Genomic DNA, 19,458 nt, shown 5'->3' on the forward strand with positions numbered 1-19,458 from the left:
CCTGGACCGCGGGAGGGGTGGGACGGGAACTCGGCGGGGAGCGGGAGGAGCGCGGGGTTGGAATTAGGGGAGGGGTAGGATCACCGGCCCCGGCCTCCAGGGCGGGGGGCCCCGGGAAGGCGCGCGGGCGGCGTCCCTCGAGGCAGAGGCGCAGCCGCCGCAGCCCGCTCCCGGACTCGCGCCCCTCGCGCGTCCACTCTGATTTCTCGGCCCATTTTTCTTCCTCTGCTGTCACTCCGGCTCTCGCCCTCCCGCCGCCGGCTGCCCCGCCGCGCTCTGCTTCCCGCGGGAACCCCCGCCGCAGCCAACCCCGGGGACCGCAGCCCGGCTCTGCGCCTCAGGGCTCCCACTCCCGCCCCGCCCGGGCCCCCTCAGTGCCCTCCAGAACTACGTAGGCCAGGCGTGTGACCCCCAAATCGGTCACCCCCGAAATGGATCACCCCTCCCAAAAGATCCACAGGAGGGGCCCGACCTTGGGGGCAGCAGTGGAGCTGGGGTGCCCAGACCTGGGGATGGGGTCTTTAGCACTTCTGGGCCCCAGCCTCAGATTCCCCAAAAGGAGGCGGCTAGAAACCCAAGAACCAGGCACGTGAGTCCCCACCGGCTCTCAGAAACCCCCAGGCAGACTGGAGACCCCTAGGATCAGATCCATACCTTGAGCTGAGTCACCCCAGGCCATATAAAGTTACCCAGACTCAGAAACGTATTCTACGCACAGCCCAGCCCTAGACACCCCCAAACGAGGGTTCTGGGCCCCAGCCCCATTCACCCCAAACCTCCAGCCCAAGACACTGACAGGATAAGGGAGATGGGCCTTAGATTAGTCACCCCAAAATAAGTAACTCCACAAGTCACCCCTAAAGTAGACATTTATTCCCTCAGACTCAGTCATCCCAGAGTTAAGCATCAGAGGCCCTAAAGTTGGCACACCTAAACTAGACTTTCCTCATTGAACCCTAAACAAACATCAGGACTTTGAGATAAGTCACCCATGAGCTAGACAAATGGGCCCCCAGCTGCTGTCACCCCACTCAGGGCATGAATGCTGTTCTCAACACAAACGGGGAAATGGGACTGAAATTCAGTCGCCCATAAACTGAGTAACTCCAATCTTGACAACTGGAGCCCCAGACTCAATCAATCCAAACTTGGGATCTGGGCCCCACCCAGCTTAAGACTCCCCCAAAACTAGACAGTTGGCTCCAGACTCAGTTTCCACTAAGACAAGGTCAGGAACCCCCCAGCAAATCACCTTGACACTAGTCACCTAGGTCTCTACCATCACCCCCAAAACGTGCATCTGGACCCAACCGTTGGTAACCTTAACCCAGGGACTTGAACAAGCCGCTTTCCTAGCTCTCCAACTTGCCATCTGGAACCCCGCCATCAGTTGCCCTTGAAATGCACATCTGAGCTCCCTCCGCATCACCTCCCCTAAGAGTTAGGAACTTAATAAGTTAACCCACAAACTAGGCAGCTAGCCTCCCAACCTCAGACATCTCCAAAGACAGGACTCCGACACTGAAGCTTAGTGATCCCCAGACTATACCTCTGGCCCCAACCTTCAGTTACCCCTACACTGACCATTAGTATCTCGTAGGCTGTTACCCTAAAAGTAGGCAAATGAAGCCAAGCACCCCCTAGTCAGGCATTTGGAGCTGACCCTCTAGGTCAGTCACCCTAAAATAAACTCTGAGAACCCCATAATCAGAAAGATTCAAACTCAGAATTTAGGGTGCCTGCCTCAAACGCCCCTGTAGTGGGTTGTGATGGCCCCGCAAAAGATGTCCATGTCCTAACCTGCTAATGTGACATTATTTGGTAAAGAGTCTTTGAAGATGTCATTAAGTGACAGATCTCCAGATGAGACCACCCTGCATTACCTGGGGTGGCCCTAAATCCAGTGACGATGGTGATGTCCTTGTAAGAGACCAAGACTGAAGAGAAGCCTCAGAGGAAAAGGCCATGTGAAGATGGAGCCAGGAAGAGGTAAGGAAGGATCCTCCCCTAGAGCCTTTGCGGGGATGGCGGCCCTGCCGACACCTTCATTTTGGACTTCTGGCCTCCAGAACTGCGAGGGAATAAATTTCTTCTGTTTTAAGCCACTTGGTTTGTTACCAGCCACAGGAGACTAATTCAACCCCCCCCCAAAGCCAAGCCTCTGTATCCCTCCACTCAGTGACCCCCAAACTAGGGATGTGAACCCCACAGTCAGGTGCCCCAAACTAGCCTCTATTCCCCAGATCAAACTTCTGGATCTCAGCCCAATTACCCACCATCGCGACACCAGGGACCCACAGTCACCCCCAAATTTGTTAACTAGGCCCCGAGGCTCATTCAGCCCCAAAACGTGTACATGGATTCATAGCCACTGTCACCATTAAAATAAGTAGCAGGAACCTCCATGGGCAGTAACCTCCAACCTCTCCATCGCCACAGTCTCACAGACACCTGACTTTGAGACACCTCAAAAATAGGCAACTGGGCCCCTGGTCTCAGTACCTCCCAAATGAAATAAGCATTAGAGCCCCTCTAATTGGCAAACCCTAAACTCAGCATCTGGGCCCTGAGGTTAGTTCACCCCGAACTAGGTATTGAGACCCACCCCCATTAAGCCACTCCTAAACCAGGCATCTAGGCCCTCCAAGCTCTAAGCCGCCATGTCAGTCAACCCTTAACTAGGTACCTGGGTGATTAGCCTCAGACACCCCCATACTAGGCAACTTCAAACTCCATCACCCCTAAACCAGGTACAAGGAAGCCCAGTGACAGTCGCCTCAAACCTTGGCAACTAGGCCTTGAGGCTCAGTGAACCCCAAATTGTATGTAAGTATTAGGAACTCTTAATAATCCCCAACTAGGCAGCTAGTCCCCCCTCTTAAATGCCCCCCAAAACTAGGCTTTTTTTTTTGTTTTGGACCGTGCCGAGCGGCATGCAGGATCCTAGTTCCCACCAGAAATCAAACCCATGCCCCCTGCGGCGGAAGTGCAGAGCCTTAACCACTGGACCGCCAGGGAAGTCCAAGGCTTCTGATACACAAGAATGACAGCCACCCCCAGCCCCCAGGGAGGCATCTGAAGACACAGTCAACTGCAGGTGACTGAGGGGGTCACTGCCAAACTTGACACCTGGGCTCCAGCCGTCATCCCAAACTGGCATTAGGACTCCCCGTTGGTCATCTCAACCTCAGCATCTGGGCAGCCCATATGAGGCCCCCCCAAACTAGACATCTGAGTAGCTTGCCTCAGCTATCCCCAGACTAGGGCTCTGGGTCCCCCAGCCCCAGAACCTCCCATCTGGACACCAGGGTAAGTCACCTCGAATTTAGCATTTAGGGCCCCAGCCCTAATCCTCAAATTAGAATGCAGACCACAGTCTCACCCCTAAGTTTACCTTCAAGGCCCCGCAGTCGGTAAAGCCACAGCGAGTCTCTCTCAGAAGAGCATCTGAACCCCACGGCTAGTCACCCACAAGCTCGGCATCTAGCCTCCCAGTGTCAGATACCCCCAAACCACGGTGTGGGACACCCAGGCTCAGCGAGCCTCAAACTGCAGTCCACTCTAAAGTAATCAACAGGACCCCAAAATGAGCATATGGGCTGCCAAGTGTGGTCACCACTAAACCCCAGACCAGTCACTCTCAACTGGGCAGCTGAGTCTCCAGACTCAGCCAGACTTGACAGGGGAAGCACCCCAGGAGGCCCCTCCTGTGTCACCAGCTGGGCCCCCGCTGTCGGCACTAATGCAGGCCTCCGGGGCCCCCTCCAGCCCCCATGTAAGTCTGCACTGTCGCAGATCTAGAGCCTGGCTTTAGGCACCCAAATCAGGAACGTGGGCTCATGAGCACCAGAACTCGGCAGGAGGGACTCCGGTCACCCCAAATTCAGTATCCCCCACAAGTAGGGACCTGGGTCCCCAGTTTTCATCACCTGCAACAATGCACTTGACCACCATAGCCATGTGCCCCAATCTAGACTTTGACCCTCAGGACCCTGTTGTGTTTGACTAAGACTAAGGCAGCTGAACCCCGCCCCGAGCCAGAAAGGCCCACAGCCCGCTGTGCCCCAGCCTCAGAGACCCCACCCCCCACCTCAGACCTGCATTCGGGCCCTGTCCTCCCCACGCTGGGTGTCTCTGCCCCAGTGTCCATCACCTCCACGCCCATGTGTTGAGATATCCCAGCCTTGAAAGCCCTTGGCCCTTTGTGACACAGACGTCCCCAAACCCAATCAAGCACCCCTCAAGTGGATCCTGGGCCCTGGGGTCCTGACCTCTCGGGTTCCAGATGCCCAGACTCCCAGCTTCTGTAACCCCCAAACGGGGCTCCACACCCAGGCCACGCTTAGTCAGAAATCCACACTTGTCCAGGGACCCCACGCTTGGGCACAGGAGGCCCCTGACTCAGTCACCCCAGGAGCGCTCAGGTGCCAGCACACTGAGGCCCAGCATCTGGAAGGCACCGCGCCCCCAGGCTCTGCACCCCAAACTAGAGGACTGGAATGACAAACTGGTGACCTTCCGTCTTACCAAAGGGCACAACCACAACCCCAGTCTCTGTGCCCCAAGCTACACAGCTGGCCCCCGTGTTGCCACCCTCTACACAGATTCCTGGCCTGATGCCCCAGACTAGGCCCTGGACTCTAATCTCTGACATGGGAAACTAGGTCCCCACACCCCTGGTCACACCACCCCAAACAGAGCACCAGACCCTTAGTATGAAAATATAACCAATCTCCATGATGCCGTGTGTCATCTCAAATTGGGCCACTGGATCCCCAGTTTGTGTCTCCCCAGACTAGACAACTGAGTCCCCATCTGTCATCCCAAAGTAGACTAGCAGAACTCTAGTCTCCGACACCCCAACAAGGTACCCTTGGTCTCTGTCATCCAAAGGAGGCAAGCTAGTCCCCCATCTCAATTCCTTCCAATAGGGGGACTTCCCTGGTGGTCCAGTGGTTAAGACTTCGCCTTCCAATGCAGGGGGTGCGGGTTCAATCCCTGGTCAGGGAGCTAAGATCCCACACGCCTCAGGGCCAAAAAACCAGAACATAAAACAGAAGCAACATTGTAACAAACTCAGTAAGGACTTAAAAAAAATTCTTTCCAACTATTCACCAGCACCCCCAATCTCAGTCACCCCATCCCATCACCCCCAAATAGATTGTGAGACCCCAACTCTATCACCCCAAAGCAGATGACTGGCCTCACACAGTTTCTGTCACCCTAAACGGAACCACTGTTCACATGAATTGGCTCCCGACCCAGGGACAGGTAGTCTCTGTCACCTGGAACTGAGAGATGGTATCCCCCCAGCCATGTCACCTCGGACACCTGGTCTTATCACCTCAAACTAGACAACTGGTCCCAGTACCTGTCTCCCCCAAATGGACAACTGAACCCCAATTAATGTCAACCCAAACTGGACAAAAGACTCCAGTCCTTATCACCCCAAATTAGAAAACAAGACCAACAGTTTCTGTCACCCCATCTGGGCAACTAGACCTATAGTCTCTGTCACCCCAAACATGACAAGGGATGAATAAAGTCTGCAACATCAGGGACTTCCCTGGTGGTCCAGTGGTTAAGACTCTGCGCTCCTAGTGCAGGGGGCACGGGTTCGATCCCCGGTCGGGGGGCTAAGATCCCACATGCCACAGCTAAACCCGAGCACTGCAACTACTGAGCCCACGCGCTCTAGAGCCCACGCACCGCAACGAAGAGCCCTCGTGCTGCAACAAAGACCCGGTGCAGCCAAAACAATTTCATTAATTAATTTTTTAAAAAAAGTTTGCAACATCAAACTAGACAACCAGCACTCAAACTCTCTCCACCAGTTAACAAGCTGAGCACCCAATCCCCCACCCGGACCATACCACCAACCTCTGGTCTTAACCAGCCTGTCACCCCCAAAACATCCTGGGATGTCAGTCTCTCAGTCCTACAAAATAGACGACCACGTAGCCGGCTTTGTCATCCCAAATGCTCCCTGGGACCTCAGTCTCTGTCACACGAAATTAGAACCAGACCCCAAGCTCTGTCACCCCAGGCATGCTCTGGGACCTGCGTCCTTGGTCCACAAAACTAGACAGACTTCAATCTCTGCCACCCCAAATCCTCTCTGAGATCCCAGTCAATATCCGAGCAAACCTGACAATCAGACCCCGGTCTGTCTCCCCAAACATACTCTGGGATCTCAGTCTCTGATCTCCAGAACTAGACCACCAGACCCCCATTCTGTCACCTCCAATACACCCTGGGACCATGGCATCTGTCCTCTGAAAACCAGACAACCATGTCCCTAGTCTGTCACTCTAAATACGCCCAGAACCCTAGTCTCTGTCTCACAAAACTAGGCAACCAGACCTCCAGAGTGTGTCAACTGAATGTCCCTGGGACCCAGTGTTTTCCCCACAAAAGGATACAACCAAACCCGCAGTCTCTGACACCCCAAGTATGCCCTGGGACCCAGTCTTTGCCCCTCCCCCCCGAAACAAGAGAACGGTACCTCTAGGCTCTGTCACTCCACTTTGGGCACCTGGGTACATAAATGTCACTTCAAACTAGAGACCTGACCCCACAGCCTGTGTAGCCTTCACCTTGTCAATCAAACTCCGGTCTGTCATCCTTAACTGGACCACCAGACCCCTGGTCCCGCTCATGCCAGACTAGACGAGCGAACTCCCATTCTACGTCACCCTAAATGAGACCCCAGACCTCTAGTCGTTTCATCCCAAACTGGACAACCGATCCCTAATCTCTGTCATCACGAACTAGACAACTAACCTCCTAGTCTCTGTCACCCCAAGCCGGGTCCTGAATCCCAGAACCTCTGGTCTCTGCCACTTCAATCTAGATACATGAACCCTCACTTCTGATGTCCCAAACTAGACACCTGGACCCCCAGGCTCTGGCACTTCACACTAAACAAAGACACCCCACGGTCCTCTGAAATCTCATGACAGCGGCATCCCTGGTCTCTGCTTCCCAGGCCAAACAGGAGCCCAGTCAGTCTGTCACCCAAACGAGGCAACCAGACCTGTACTGTCCGCTTCTTCAAACTCGCCAAAAGGTCACCCCAATGTCTTTCACCCCAGACCAGCACCCCAACCCCAGTGTCATCACCCTAAACTAGACAACCAGTCCCTTGGTCTCTATAACCCCAAGCTAGACAATCGGCCTTGTGTTCCTGGCACCCCAAAAGGAATAACCAGACCACAAGTCTCAGACACCCCAGTGGAGTTCACCAGACCCCCAATTTCTGTTGCTCCAAACTAGAAAGTGAAACTTCAATCTGATATCCCAAACCTCAGGGTTTTGATATCTCAACCTAACAACTAGACTATCACTCTGTCACCCCCCAAAATTAGACGCCAAATCTGATACCCCTAAGGAAACTCCAGGGCCCAGTCTTGGTCACCGAAAACTAGACAATAAGACCCCCGGTCTGTCACCCCAGACTAGACTAGTCCCCATCACCCCAACCTTGACAAGAACCCCAGTATCTGACACCTCCAACTCCGGTCTCTGTCACTCCCAACCAGACAAAAGAGTCCTAAATCTGTCACTTAAAAATTGAGAACTAGACCCAGTGTTTTCAGCCTCAAACAGGACAAGCAGACATTCTCCAAACTAAAAAAAATCATCTCCTAGGGAGTTCCCTGGAGGTCTAGTGGTTAGGATTTGGTGCTTTCACTGCCTTGGCCCAGGGGTTCAATCCCTGGTTGGGGAACTGAGATCCCACAAGCCGCGTGGCACAGCCAAAAAAGAAAAGCAAATGTCCAAAAAAAAAAAAAAATCTCCTAGTTGCTGTCACTTCACACTGGGCAGAGAACCCCCCAATCTCTGGTGTCCCAAATTACACAACAGGATCCCCAGGCTCTGTCACCACCAACCAGACAGTGTTGCCTGTCTCTGCCACCTCAAGAAACAATCAGACCCCGATCAGGTTGCTTCCAGCCCAGGGGACACCCTACCTTGTCGTCCCAAACTAGGGCCCTGGACTCCCAGTGTCCTCAGGAATCCCAGTCTGTCACCCCAAGCTAGATAAATAACCTCAAAGTTGATAAAAGATCCCCAATTTCTATTACCCCAAACCAGAGACTGGACTCCAAGCTGTCACCCCAAACAAGACAATCAGATGGCCAGTCTGACACCCCGAATGAGGTGCAGGCACTCCCTGACTCTGTCACTCTACACTGGACAAGTAGATCCCTTGTCACCCCAAACCTGGGCCCACGGGCTCTTTAATCATGAAGTTGACAACCAGAGCCCCAATCTGTCACTCCAACCAGCTAACTGGACCCCCAGCCTCTATCACCAAAATAGACAACCAGACTTTTGGTCCCCTGATGAGACACCAAGCCCCCAGTTTCTCTTTCCCAAAACCAAAACTCTCCACCCCAAGGTCATTCAGGAAGGGATAGAGGGGGAAGTGACCCCCCACCCCGTTCTGCCCACCCCCATGGAAGCTTCTGGTCTCCACATCAGTTAGGGACCTGGAGTTAGTCACCTCCAGATTAGGCCTCTGGCCTGAGTCTCAGCCTCCCACCACCAACCCCCAGACCCAGGCTGCTGACCCCTTGCCCCAGGGATCTCAGTCCCAGGTCCTTGGGCCCCCGGCCTCTGTCACCTCCAAACAAGTCAGCCTGACCACATTGACTCCAGGCCCTGCAGTGGAAACTGGACGGAGTGACCACCCACCCCGAAGGGCAGTTTCCCCTGGGAATACTGGCAGCTGGATTAACAAACTAAATGCCCTCTGCCACCCCCAAGTTGGGATTGGGACCCTGGCCTCTGAGTAGACTCTCCTCCTCAGGCACCCCAGGTCTCCTCGGCCAGGACAAGTCCATCCCTGGCTCCCTCCCTGGAGAAGGTCTGGAGGAAGCCCTTTTCTGCCCTCTGGTGGCAGCCACTGGAAGTGCGCCCCTGGTGACTGGGAACAGAGTGGTCCCAGACACCCAAGCCCCCTAATGTTCCCATTTTGCCAGAAGTGCGGGGGTAACCCTTGCCTGCTCTCTCCCACTCAGCTCCGATGCAGGTCAGTCGCCAAGCGCCCACCCTCATCTTCCTGAATCTGCCTTCCCGTCCGTCCTTTCCGTTCCACGTTCCTGCCTCATCTTCCCCAACCTGGCTCATCCTCCCCGGTCTCACTCCTTCCAGCCCATCCCCCACACGACACCGAAGGGATATTTCTTTTTCTTCTTCTTCTTCTTTTTTCTTTGCCCGTGCTGCACGGCTTGCAGGATCTTAGTTCCCCCATGAGGGATTGAACCCGTGCCCCCTGCCGTGGAAGCGTGGAGTCCCAATCACTGGACCACCAGGGAAGTCCCTCAGAGAGATATTTCCAACGTTCACACCTGACCCTGTCCCTCCCCTGCTCAAAAGCCAGCCTTCCACAGTTCCACATTACCTTAAGCTAAAATCCAAAGCCCTCCCGTGGCTTGCAGGTCCTGCCTCATCTGGTCCTCGACATCCTCCCCACCATCATCTCCTATGTCACTCCCTTCACCCCAGCCACAGTGTTGCCTTGTCACTGGGCAGGTCCTACCTCAGGGCCTTTGCACTTGCAGTTCCCTCTGGCTGGAATACTCTTCCCCCAGACCTCTGAGGGGCAATCTCCTCCTCATTGCTCAGCAAGGCCCTGCCCCTCCACTCTAAGCGAGTCCCTCCTTCCCCAGCTACCCTCCAGCCTCACCTGTTTCGTTGGCTTTGCTGAGAGCTTCCTGCTGGTTGTTGCTTGGCTCATGAATGTGGGCCTACGTCTGTTTGTGGCACTGCTGGTTCCCCAGCATCTAAGCCAGTGTGTCCAGTAGAAACAGGATATGAGCTACAGATGTAATGTTGTATTTTCTTTCTTTTCTTTTTTTTTTTTTCTGGCCGTGCCGCGCGGCATGCGGGATCTTAGTTCCCTGACCAGGGATCAAAGTCCTAACCACTGGACTGCCAGGGAAGTCCCCTGTGTTTTCTACCGAATTACATTTTAAAAAGTAAAAGAAAAAGGTGAACATAATAATTTACCTGGCATATGCAACAGATTATCCTTCCAGCACATAACCAATATACACAATTATTAACGAGATATTTTACACCCTTTTCCTACTAAGTCTTTGAAATCTGGTGGGTATCTTACCCTCACAGCACATCTCAATCTGGACCAGCCATGTTTCAAGTACTCAGCGACATGTGGCTGGTGGCCACCGTACATGACGGGATTCCAGAACAATGTTGAACGCTCAGCGGGCCCCCGATAAACACTTGCTGAATGAACGATAAACCGGTGAGTTTTGGTGATGGAGACACGAAGTTGGGGAGGCCGGGGGAAGGCACTGCCAGGCCTGGGCACTGGCTGTACCTCTGCTTAGGCCACTGGGCCCACAGCTCTTCCTGTGGCTGGCTTCGCCTCCCTCAGAGCTCACTGAAATGCCACCTCCTTGGAGAGCACCCCCAGACCAGCGCCATCTGAAGTAGCTTTTCAGACCCTATCTGTCACCTCACTTTGCTGTCACACCTGCCAAGTGCTTTCCCTACCACGTGCACTTCTCTTTTGTCAGCGGTCCCACACGGCAGCCTTCACGTTACAATGAAAAGCAGATTGTGTCACTCTCACCTCACTCAGGAAAACCAAAGCCCCCCCCACCCCCCATCTGCTCCAGCCATACCGGCCTCCTCGCTGTTCCTCAAACCTCTGGGCACAGCGCTGCCTCTGGGCCTTTGCACCTGCTGCTTCCTCTGCCCAGAACATCCTTCCTCCAAAAGATCTGCGGCGGCTCCCTCACTCAATTTAAGTCTTCATTCAACAGCATCTCAGGGAGGTCTTCTTTAAACTATAACTCATCTCCAGAACTTTCTCTATGAGGAAGAGTTAACAGAGTAGGCCCAAGACTGCTGTCCTTAGAGAGGCCTGCTTGCGTAGTGGCCCTTGGCTGGTATCTGGGAACCTGGGTTTCAGCACGGTTCTCACCACTTCCTGGAAGAGTGGCTCTCGTGTCTAAACTGTTGGTGCAAACGATGTTGTTTATTCTGAAAAACTGCTTTCCTTTTGGGTACTAAGTCTCTGATGAGCTTCCCCAAGGACAACATTTCACTGCTGGGGGTATTACACTCAATCCAGGTGACTCCACTGGGAGAGGACTCTGGGCGGCTTGTGCCTGGTTTCCTCTGGATTTCGCCCCATGTGCCTTTTTCCTTTGCTGATTTTGCTTCATAGTCTTTCATGATAATAAACCACATCTGGGGACTTCCCTGGTGGTGCAGTGGTTAAGAATCTGTCTGCCGATGCAGGGGACAGGGGTTCGATCCCTGGTCTGAGAAGATCCCACGTGCTGCAGAGCAACTAAGCCCATGAGCCACAACTACTGAAGCCCGCGTGCCTAGAGCCCGTGCTCCACAAGAGAAGCCACCGCCATGAGAAGCCCGCGCACCGCAACGAAGAGTAGCCCCCGCTCGCCGCAACTAGAGAAAGCCCGCGCGCGGCAAGGAAGACTCAACGTGGCCAAAAATAAATAAATTAAAAATAAAATAAAATAAAGCCCCAGTAAGTGGCAATTCATTAGCTTAAAAAAAAAAATCACATCTGTGAGTACAACTTAGATACTGAGTCCTGAGTCCTCCTAGCAAATCACCAAATATGGGGGTGGTCTCGGGGGCCCCTGCATACTCTTTTCTCCTCCTTAGAACTTGTCATCACTGGCCGTCCTATCACATCTGTTATCCATCTTGTTTACTGTCCACCACCCTCCTTCCATCATGCCCGTGGCCCACTCGCTCCCCACCTTCTTGGCCTCTGCAGGATCCCAGCATCACCCAGCACAGACCCCCAGAAGACCCTGGGAGAATATTAGCTGAACATCTGTTAACAGTTTTATTTCCAAAATTGGAGTCCCTCCCTGGGCTTGTAATGGGAAGGGGGCCTTTGGCCAGACCTGCAGAGCCGAGCAGGATGGGGGTGAACGGGGACAGGGCAGCTGGCCCGGGAGGCTGGCAGGTCCTTGAAGCCACCTCACACAGGTTCCATTTGCAGCTCCACGCCGTCCACGGCCTCCACCTGATGGAAGGCGGCGTGGGAGCCGATGACCACGAGGGTGGCTCCTGCAGGAAAACAGGCAGTTCAGGGCCTGGCTGCCTCACCTGACCCCCACTGCCCACAGCGCTACCCAGACCCTGTACTCACCCAGGACCCAGAAGACGGCGGAGCCCGCGCCAGCCAGCCAGAAGAAGGGAAAGGAGACGGTCCCAGCCAGAGCATACTGATGGGCTGGGCTCACCTCTCGGCCTGGGGGCAGACGGCATTGGGGCAGCTGTTCTGATACTCATGCCCTCTCCCAGAGTAACCCCTGATACCCCCCACCCCCACCACCACCAATCTGGTGTCACAAGACACCAGATTGTCCGGGAGCCTCAGGATCTAAACTCCTAGCGCCAAGGCCCTCCAAGTCCATGGGCCCCACCCATGTCTCCAACGTCCCTACCCACTGTCCGTGGGAATACAAGGGGCCTTCCTCAGCCCCCTCGCCACCCTCCAACCCCACTCCTACTAGGAAGCTCCCAGCCTCCCTTTCCCCAGACTACAGCTCTCTTGCTCCAACCTGCACTCCCGTAGACCTAGAGTCTCCAACTGGTGGCCCAAGGGCCAAGTCTGACCCATGGATGTATCTTTTTTTTTTTTTTTTTTTTTTTTGCGGTACACGGGCCTCTCACTGCTGTGGCCTCTCCCGTTGCGGCGCACAGGCTCCGGATGCGCAGGCTCAGCGGCCGTGGCTCATGGGCCCAGCCGCTCCGCTGGGGCACGAACCCCGGACCGGGGCACGAACCCGTGTCCCCTGCGTCGGCAGGCGGACTCTCAAACACTGCGCCACCAGGGAAGCCCCGGCCGTGGATGTATCTTTTGAGTCTGCATATTACTCCACAAGAACTGGATTTGATTTGTGGCTGACCGAGAAACTGGATGATTTTTCTTTCATTTGTTTTTTTTGCGGGGGGGGGGGCGTGTTGTGCAGCATGCGGGATCTTAGTTCCCTGACTAGGGATGGAACCTGGGCCCCCTGCATTGGAAGCTTGGAGTCTTAACTACTGGACCGCCAGGGAAGTCCCTGGGTGATTTCACAAAACAATACAGTCAGTCCTCTGTATCCTCGGATGGAAACCCGTGGATCATTGTTCTTCGTCATTTTTTACAAGGGGTGGCAGCAGTGGCTGAAGCCACGTCATGTCTATGCCCCAGGCGCTCCCTCCATGCCCTGGGCTTGCCCGACATGCCCCATCCACCCAGCCCACCTTTGTCATGTACAAAACTGGCAGGCTTCTGAAGGATTCTGTCTTAGCTCTACCTGTTTGTTTGATCCCGATTCCCCCTTATCCCCCCTCCAAACCTTGAGCTTCCCCTATTCGGGAACTCAGGCCCCTCTTTCTTCTCAGTGGTGCTTGGTGCCAGTCTGGGACCACATGAGCCACAGGCCTCAGCTTTCCTCTCTGAGAAGTCCCAAGATTTTTCCACTTCCACCCCAGGAAGCAGGAAAGGGGAGCCCAGCTATAGGCCAGTGTAAGGTCGCCACCTGGTGTCCAATGTGGGTACCTGCAGCTCATGCCTTTGGCAGGAGGTAAGGGAGGAGGGAGAGGGAAGGAGGAGGTTTAAGGGACAGGAGCAGGTGGAGGTGGGTTCTGGGATATCTTCTGGGCTTGGGGAATAGCAATTTGGGGGGCTGAGAGTGGGTGGAAGCATCTGGTGTGTCTGAGACTTTAAGGGATTGAGTTTGGGGGATCTAGTGTAGATCTAGGCTTGGGCAGACTTGGGTTCACAAGGACTTAGGTTTGGAGTCAAAGGCTTGCATTCCAAGAGACCAGGATTTGAGGAGGGCAGGGGATTTCTCACCCATCAGCACAAACTTGGACTGCAACGTGCGCAGATAGAGGATGTAACAGGCGCCAAAGAAGACAGCCAGAGCCACCAGCAGCATGGGGGATGTCGCCCTGGAAGAGGGCAGGGAGGCATGCGTCAGGCAGCTGGGACTGGGCCCGACACGGAGGCCCTGACCTTCTACACTGGCGGATGACAGGCTACGTCCTTGGGGTCGGGGAAGTCTAGGTCACATTTGGTCACACTGAATCCTGGCCAGGCTGATGTGGGAGTAGGGACCTGGCCCTTCGGTCAAAAGGTCCGGCAGAACTACCCCATGGGGACGGGGCCTGGCCAGTGAGAGGAGGGGCCGAATGCTGAGGGCGGGGCCGGCCAGTGCGGGCCGGGCAGCCTGGTGGGCGCGGGGCCGGGCCGGAGAGGCACTCACACACAGTACAGGATGAGGCCCAGGAACACGAACACATAGTTGCTCTGGTAGTACTCCACGTTGCGTACGAGGCGCTGGCACAGCTCGCCCACGTTGCGGGGCCGCGAGAAGCGCCGCTGGTCCACGAAGGAGCCCCAGGGCCGGATGGTCGCACGGCGCCGCTCCAGCCACTCACGGCCCGCGCCGGACGGAATCAGTTTCGGCAGCAGGGTCCTGGTGGGTGCGGGGCCAGGTCAGCGATAGACCGGGATGGAACCCGGACCCTCGAGCAAGAAGAGGACCGAGGGGGGCCGGACTCCGGGGTTCTGGGAAAGATATGGTCCCAGACTCCTGGATCCCCGGGGAGAAAGGGGCTGAGGACCCAGACTCCAGAGTCCTCAAAGAGGACACCAGGGGCCCAGACTCATGTGTCTGGAGGCCGGGATTCCTAGGACCCCAGGGAGGAAGGGGCGGGGGACCAGGACTCCCGGGTCTCGGTCAGGGGGGCTAGATCCAGTTTGCTCACGTGGCGCTCAGCCCTTCCACCTCGGCATCCTTCTGCTGGTCCTTCTCGGCCGCCATGCCTGTGCTATGAGGGAAAGAACCGCTGTAACGAACCCAGGGCCCTGCACACTCCGCGGGACCCGCCCGAGCCTGGCCTCACCCAGCGGAGCGGGAGCGGACGTGGCGCCGGTCTGGAGCCTCTGTGGGCGGTTGTTTTGCCGCCGAGCATTGTGGGAGTTGTAGTCCCCATGATGTCGGAGAGAGTGGGCGCCATGATGGTGGTATGGCTCGCGAAACACCTTGGGAGATGTAGTCGCGTAAAGTGACGCCTCTGGGCATTGTGGGAAAGGTGGGTTGTCTGGAGTCAGGGCGTTATGCGAGCTCTAAAGTCAGAAGCCGGAGCTCTAAAGGCAGAAAACGTTGTGTACTCCCCTGTGCGGGGTACGATGGTGGCCGTGTAGAGCTGTCATTCTGACTCTAGAAGGTATAAAAGAAAACACTTGCTGAAACACGCAGATGTTCTGACTCAGAAGATCTAGGGTGAGACCATTCATTTGCATTTCTAACAAGTTTCTAGGTGATGTTGATGCTTCTGGTCCATGGCCCACATTTTGAATAGCGAGACTGTAGAGAATTTGTGGGAATCTATTTCTTCCTTCTTCAAGAGGCTAGTGATGGGGCCATGGTTGCTGGAGGGGGGTGCATCTAAGGTAGGGGGCAAAGCTCCCCCCACAACCCTTGGGCTCCCAAGGATGAATGGGTTAGGGTTAGGGACCTAGGGATGCCCCTGCTTTGGATAGGACGGAGGGAAGTGGGGGAAAGGAAAGGGTTGAGTTTTTTTTCATTTTATCATTTTATTTTCTTCTAGTTTTATTGAAGGGGTGAGAATTTTTAAAAGACGGAGTTGCTATAACGAAAAGAGCTGGGATTCTGGGGTCAGAAGTCAAAATTCAGGCTGTGTTGACCTCATCACCTCCCTGAACCTCGGTGTCCTCAACTGGACAGTGAAGATCCTGGTGGTACTGTTACCAAGTCCAAGCTCGCTCTGCTCGCCGCAGGACAGGCCAATAAATCAGGAGATGAGGTGTTGAGGCAAGGAATAGCGACTTTATTTGGAAAGCCGGCAGACTGAGAAGATGGCGGACTAGTGTCTCAAAAAGACCATCTGACTGGGGTCTGGATGCCAGTTTCTTTTATAGAACAGAGAAGGGGAGGAGGTGAGGAAGTGAAGTAAAAAGGCCGTAAGTCTTGCAGATATCTCCTGGAATGGCCAGCCTCAGGGAGGGGATGTGTTAATTTCTTCTTTCTTGCAGCCATTCACAGGTGGACAGGGTCAGGATGTTTCCCTGAACAAAGGCACTTTGGTTTAACATTCAAGCAGAGGGGCAGGGTTCCCTATAGACAGTATCCTTTTAGTGAACAAAAGCAAATGAGAAGCAAAGGTTAAAGTAAAAGAAACAGATCCGACCTGTAGTCCGATTTTGTCCCTGTAATTGTACCACACTCATGGGGTTGAGATGGGGTTGAATGGTCCATGTAAAGTGCTTGAAAGAGTCTTGATATTTTATAACTGCTCAATAAATGGTAGTCCATGTTATTGCCACTACATTATCATGACTGTTATGATTATTTCTAGAGTTCAGTCTTCTCAAACTTAGCAGTAACTTACTAGGGGCTGCTGGCCCTTTGGATGTCCCAAAGAGTGGCTGGCATCTGAGACATGGACCTTTCTTTCTCCTAGCTCTCACAACCATAGTTCTCTCAGTCTTTGCCCCTGCCCCTGAGTGAGTTGTGGGGAAGAAGGGTGCACCAGCATGCCTCAAGAAATGTGTGTGGAAGTATTGGGAAGCCTGGGCTCCCTTACACAGACTGAGGACCTCATTTTCCAAGGTTGGGTGGAGCAGAAGGAGAATACTCACCTGGGAGATCCAGGTGACTCTTAACTCCAACTCTGTCTTCCAAGGATCACATTCCTTTTGGGTTTGGGCTTTGAGGCCTGCTGGAGGGCATCCCCACAAAGTGGGGAAGATGACCCTCTCGAAGGGGCTGGTGTAGCAATAGGAGGGAGGCCACCTGTGTGCGCGTGGCAGGGGGGTCCCAAGCTGAAACCGAATGAGCCGTACTTTGAAGATCAGGTTGGCTAGTTACCATTCACTTCCTCTTTGTCAGCCCCAGGCTTTTAGTAGAAGTTTGTTCAGGTTTCCCACTTGGGTCGAGCTGGGCTTCAGGAAATCAAGGGGAGGCAGGCTGTGAGTCCACAGTTAGCCCAGAGCATTAATGGGGTAGCACCGCCTGAGTTCAAAGTGATGGGAGCAGCAGGGGTAACCAGAAGAGCCCCCAGGAGGAAGATGAATCTTGGGGAGCAGAGAGTTGGAAGCAGAGATCCAGCTGCCTTCTTCCAGGGCCGACCTGGGGAAATTGGGGTTTGACTTTTGTTATGAGGGCTTTGGGGTTTCCTCATAGGAACACGAATAAAAGTGATTTCACTCATAACCCGCCAGTACGTGCTCTGAGCAGAAGACATAACAGGCAAAGTCCTGGAGGTGTCAAAAGGCATGGGCCATGGATGGTGGAGTCCAGAGGCAAGGACACTGTTGGAGAGGAACCCTCTGAGTGGGGCAGGACGGGAACTTTGAATCAGGGGATTCTGAGGGGTCTTGGTGTAGGGGCAATGTGGGGGAGGAGCCCCTTGAAACAGAGATTGTGGGAGGAGGGGCCCTAAGATGGAGATACTGTGAGAGATGGGAAGATCCATGAGACTGGGGGATGAGGGGAGACTGGGGGAGAAGGGACCTATGGCAAGTGGGCCCTGAATTAGGGGGATGGTGGGAGATAAGGGGGTGCCTGAAAAGATTATGCGAGATGGGCCCTGGCCCTGTCGTCCCTCCACCTGAGGCCTCCTTCCTGCCTCTTGGACCCCTGGAGGTAGTGGAGCTGGGAGGGTAGGAGGACATTAGCACAGGACATTAGCACAGAAACCTGGGTTATTTTTCTGCTGTGTGACCTCAAGGAAGTCCCTGCCCTCTCTGGGCCTCAGATTGCCCACCTGTCTATGGGAGTGTTTCTTACCTGTACCTGATGAATAGTTTCTCTGGCCTCCCCAGGGGAGGTCCAGGCTCACGTAACCCTTACCGGACTGGGCTCTGCCCTGGGCATCACAGGCGTTTCTGGCACACATGGCCGCTGCCTTCTGACTGCCTTGCCCCTCAGATTCAGGCACTCCTCCTCAGCATCGCCTTGTGCAGTGGGCATGTGCACACACTCACACTCAGGTGGACTCTCAGCATCCCGACCACCCAGACACCTGTGCTGGGAGGCAGGCAGGCCCGGGACCAGCCCAGGCCTTCCTCTCACTCCAATCTCTGGGCTGTGTTAGAAAGGCTGCCTTGAGGGAAGTGGTAGAGCTGCCCAACCAGAAGGGCTAAAATTCAAAAGACTGACAATAGCAAGTGTTGACGCGGATGTGGAGCAACTGTAACTTTGATACACTGCTGGAATGCTGATGACACAAGAGCTTTGGAAGGGGTGTGGCTATTTCTATTAAAGATAAACACTGTCTATCCCCTAATCAGCAATTCCATTCCTAGGCATGTACCCAACAGAGATGCACACATGTGTCATCAGAGGATATTACTAGAATGTGCCTCTTCCTAGAGGCTTCCAAAGTGTAAACAGCAAATGTCCATCAACAAGAAAAGGGATCAACAAATCGTGTAATAGTCACACAGTGGAAAACTCCGCAGCAATGAAGAAGAGCAGGCTACTGATACATGGAACACTGTGGATGACTCTCATAGACATGGTGTGGAGGACAGGAAGCCAGACACATGAGACAGCATGCTGTAAGACTGCATTTCTACAAAGTCCAAGAATTGGTACAACTAAACGATGGTGACAGAAAGCAGTTCAGCAGTTACCTCTGGAGGGGGGCTGACTGGAAAAGGGGCACGAGAGAACTTTATGGCTAGTGGCTACATGGAAGTAATTTTTTAAATCATTGAGCTGTGTCCTTGAGACTTGTGCATGTCACTATATGAAAGTTTATCTCAACGAAAAGAGAGAGAAGAGCATAGTGACTTAGAGCTTGGACAGCCTAGGTTCAAATCCCAGATTTGTCACCTCTCAGCTGCGTGACCTTGGGCAGGTCACTTTCTCTCTCTGTGCCTTGTGAGGACTGAGGGAGCTAACACACGTAGAGTGCTTAGGAGAGGACAGCACAGGGTGGGAGTTCAATGAACCATTAGCATCATCGCCTCCCCGGGTACCTCTCCAATATGAGAGGATCCAGAGTCTGATTCCCTTCCTCTCCCCTGTTCTGATCCCATGATCCCATCTCCTGGCGAATTCAAGGTGCTCTCACTCTAACCCTTGTGGGGCTACAACTCCATGATTTGATGACTTTGAGATTCCATGACTCCCAAGCTCATGCCAGGCTAAATTCCTGGGGTTCTGTGAATCACCCAGCCACGGGTGCCAGCACAGGGAACACCGTCCTGCCCACACCCCGGGTCCACAAAGCAAGCAAGACACACACACGCGGCTTCTCTGTCCCCACTGATATATTTGATAATTGTCCAGAACCAGAGACGGCGTCAGCCAGGGGGTGAGGGGGAGTAAAAAAGAGCCCAGGGAGGGGGCTGGGTGGCAGGGATGAGGAGAGGGAGAGGAACAGACACACAAGAGAGAGGAGAGAGGC

The 19,458-nt window shown here is 54.3% G+C and overlaps 1 protein-coding gene and 1 long non-coding RNA gene across 2 annotated transcripts in view; both read right to left on the reverse strand.

Annotated features, from left to right (window-relative positions):
- LOC112415527 (uncharacterized) overlaps window positions 1-9,853 on the reverse strand; it is a 31,166-nt gene extending 21,313 nt beyond the window's left edge. The window contains exon 1 of the long non-coding RNA XR_003006323.1: window positions 9,695-9,853. This is a non-coding gene — a long non-coding RNA (uncharacterized LOC112415527). The remainder of the gene's footprint in view (window positions 1-9,694) is intronic.
- A 1,983-nt stretch (window positions 9,854-11,836) lies between these two features.
- Window positions 11,837-14,959, reverse strand: RABAC1 (Rab acceptor 1). Its single transcript, XM_024768837.1, has 6 exons — window positions 14,923-14,959; window positions 14,785-14,847; window positions 14,280-14,492; window positions 13,868-13,965; window positions 12,170-12,271; window positions 11,837-12,087 (listed from the first exon to the last, which is right to left on the reverse strand). The coding sequence occupies exons 2-6, from the start codon at window positions 14,838-14,840 to the stop codon at window positions 11,999-12,001; spliced, it is 558 nt and encodes a 185-aa protein (XP_024624605.1). The 5' UTR covers window positions 14,841-14,847; window positions 14,923-14,959; the 3' UTR covers window positions 11,837-11,998.
- Window positions 14,960-19,458: the final 4,499 nt, after the last annotated feature.

The sequence above is a fragment of the Neophocaena asiaeorientalis genome, unplaced genomic scaffold (assembly GCF_003031525.2).
Source record: "Neophocaena asiaeorientalis asiaeorientalis breed wild unplaced genomic scaffold, Neophocaena_asiaeorientalis_V1.1 scaffold629, whole genome shotgun sequence".
NCBI classification, from domain to species: Eukaryota; Metazoa; Chordata; class Mammalia; order Artiodactyla; family Phocoenidae; genus Neophocaena; species Neophocaena asiaeorientalis.

Excerpts from the sequence above, each read along its gene's own strand:
- RABAC1 (XM_024768837.1), bottom strand. The coding sequence starts at position 14,840 with ATGGCGGCCGAGAAGGACCAGCAGAAGGATGCCGAGGTGGAAGGGCTG. Across the intron at positions 13,966-14,279 it reads GGCCTCATCCTGTACTGTGT|GGCGACATCCCCCATGCTGC; the intron begins GTGAGTGCCTCT and ends GCCCTCTTCCAG. Across the intron at positions 12,272-13,867 it reads GTCCAAGTTTGTGCTGATGG|GCCGAGAGGTGAGCCCAGCC; the intron begins GTGAGAAATCCC and ends GTCTGCCCCCAG.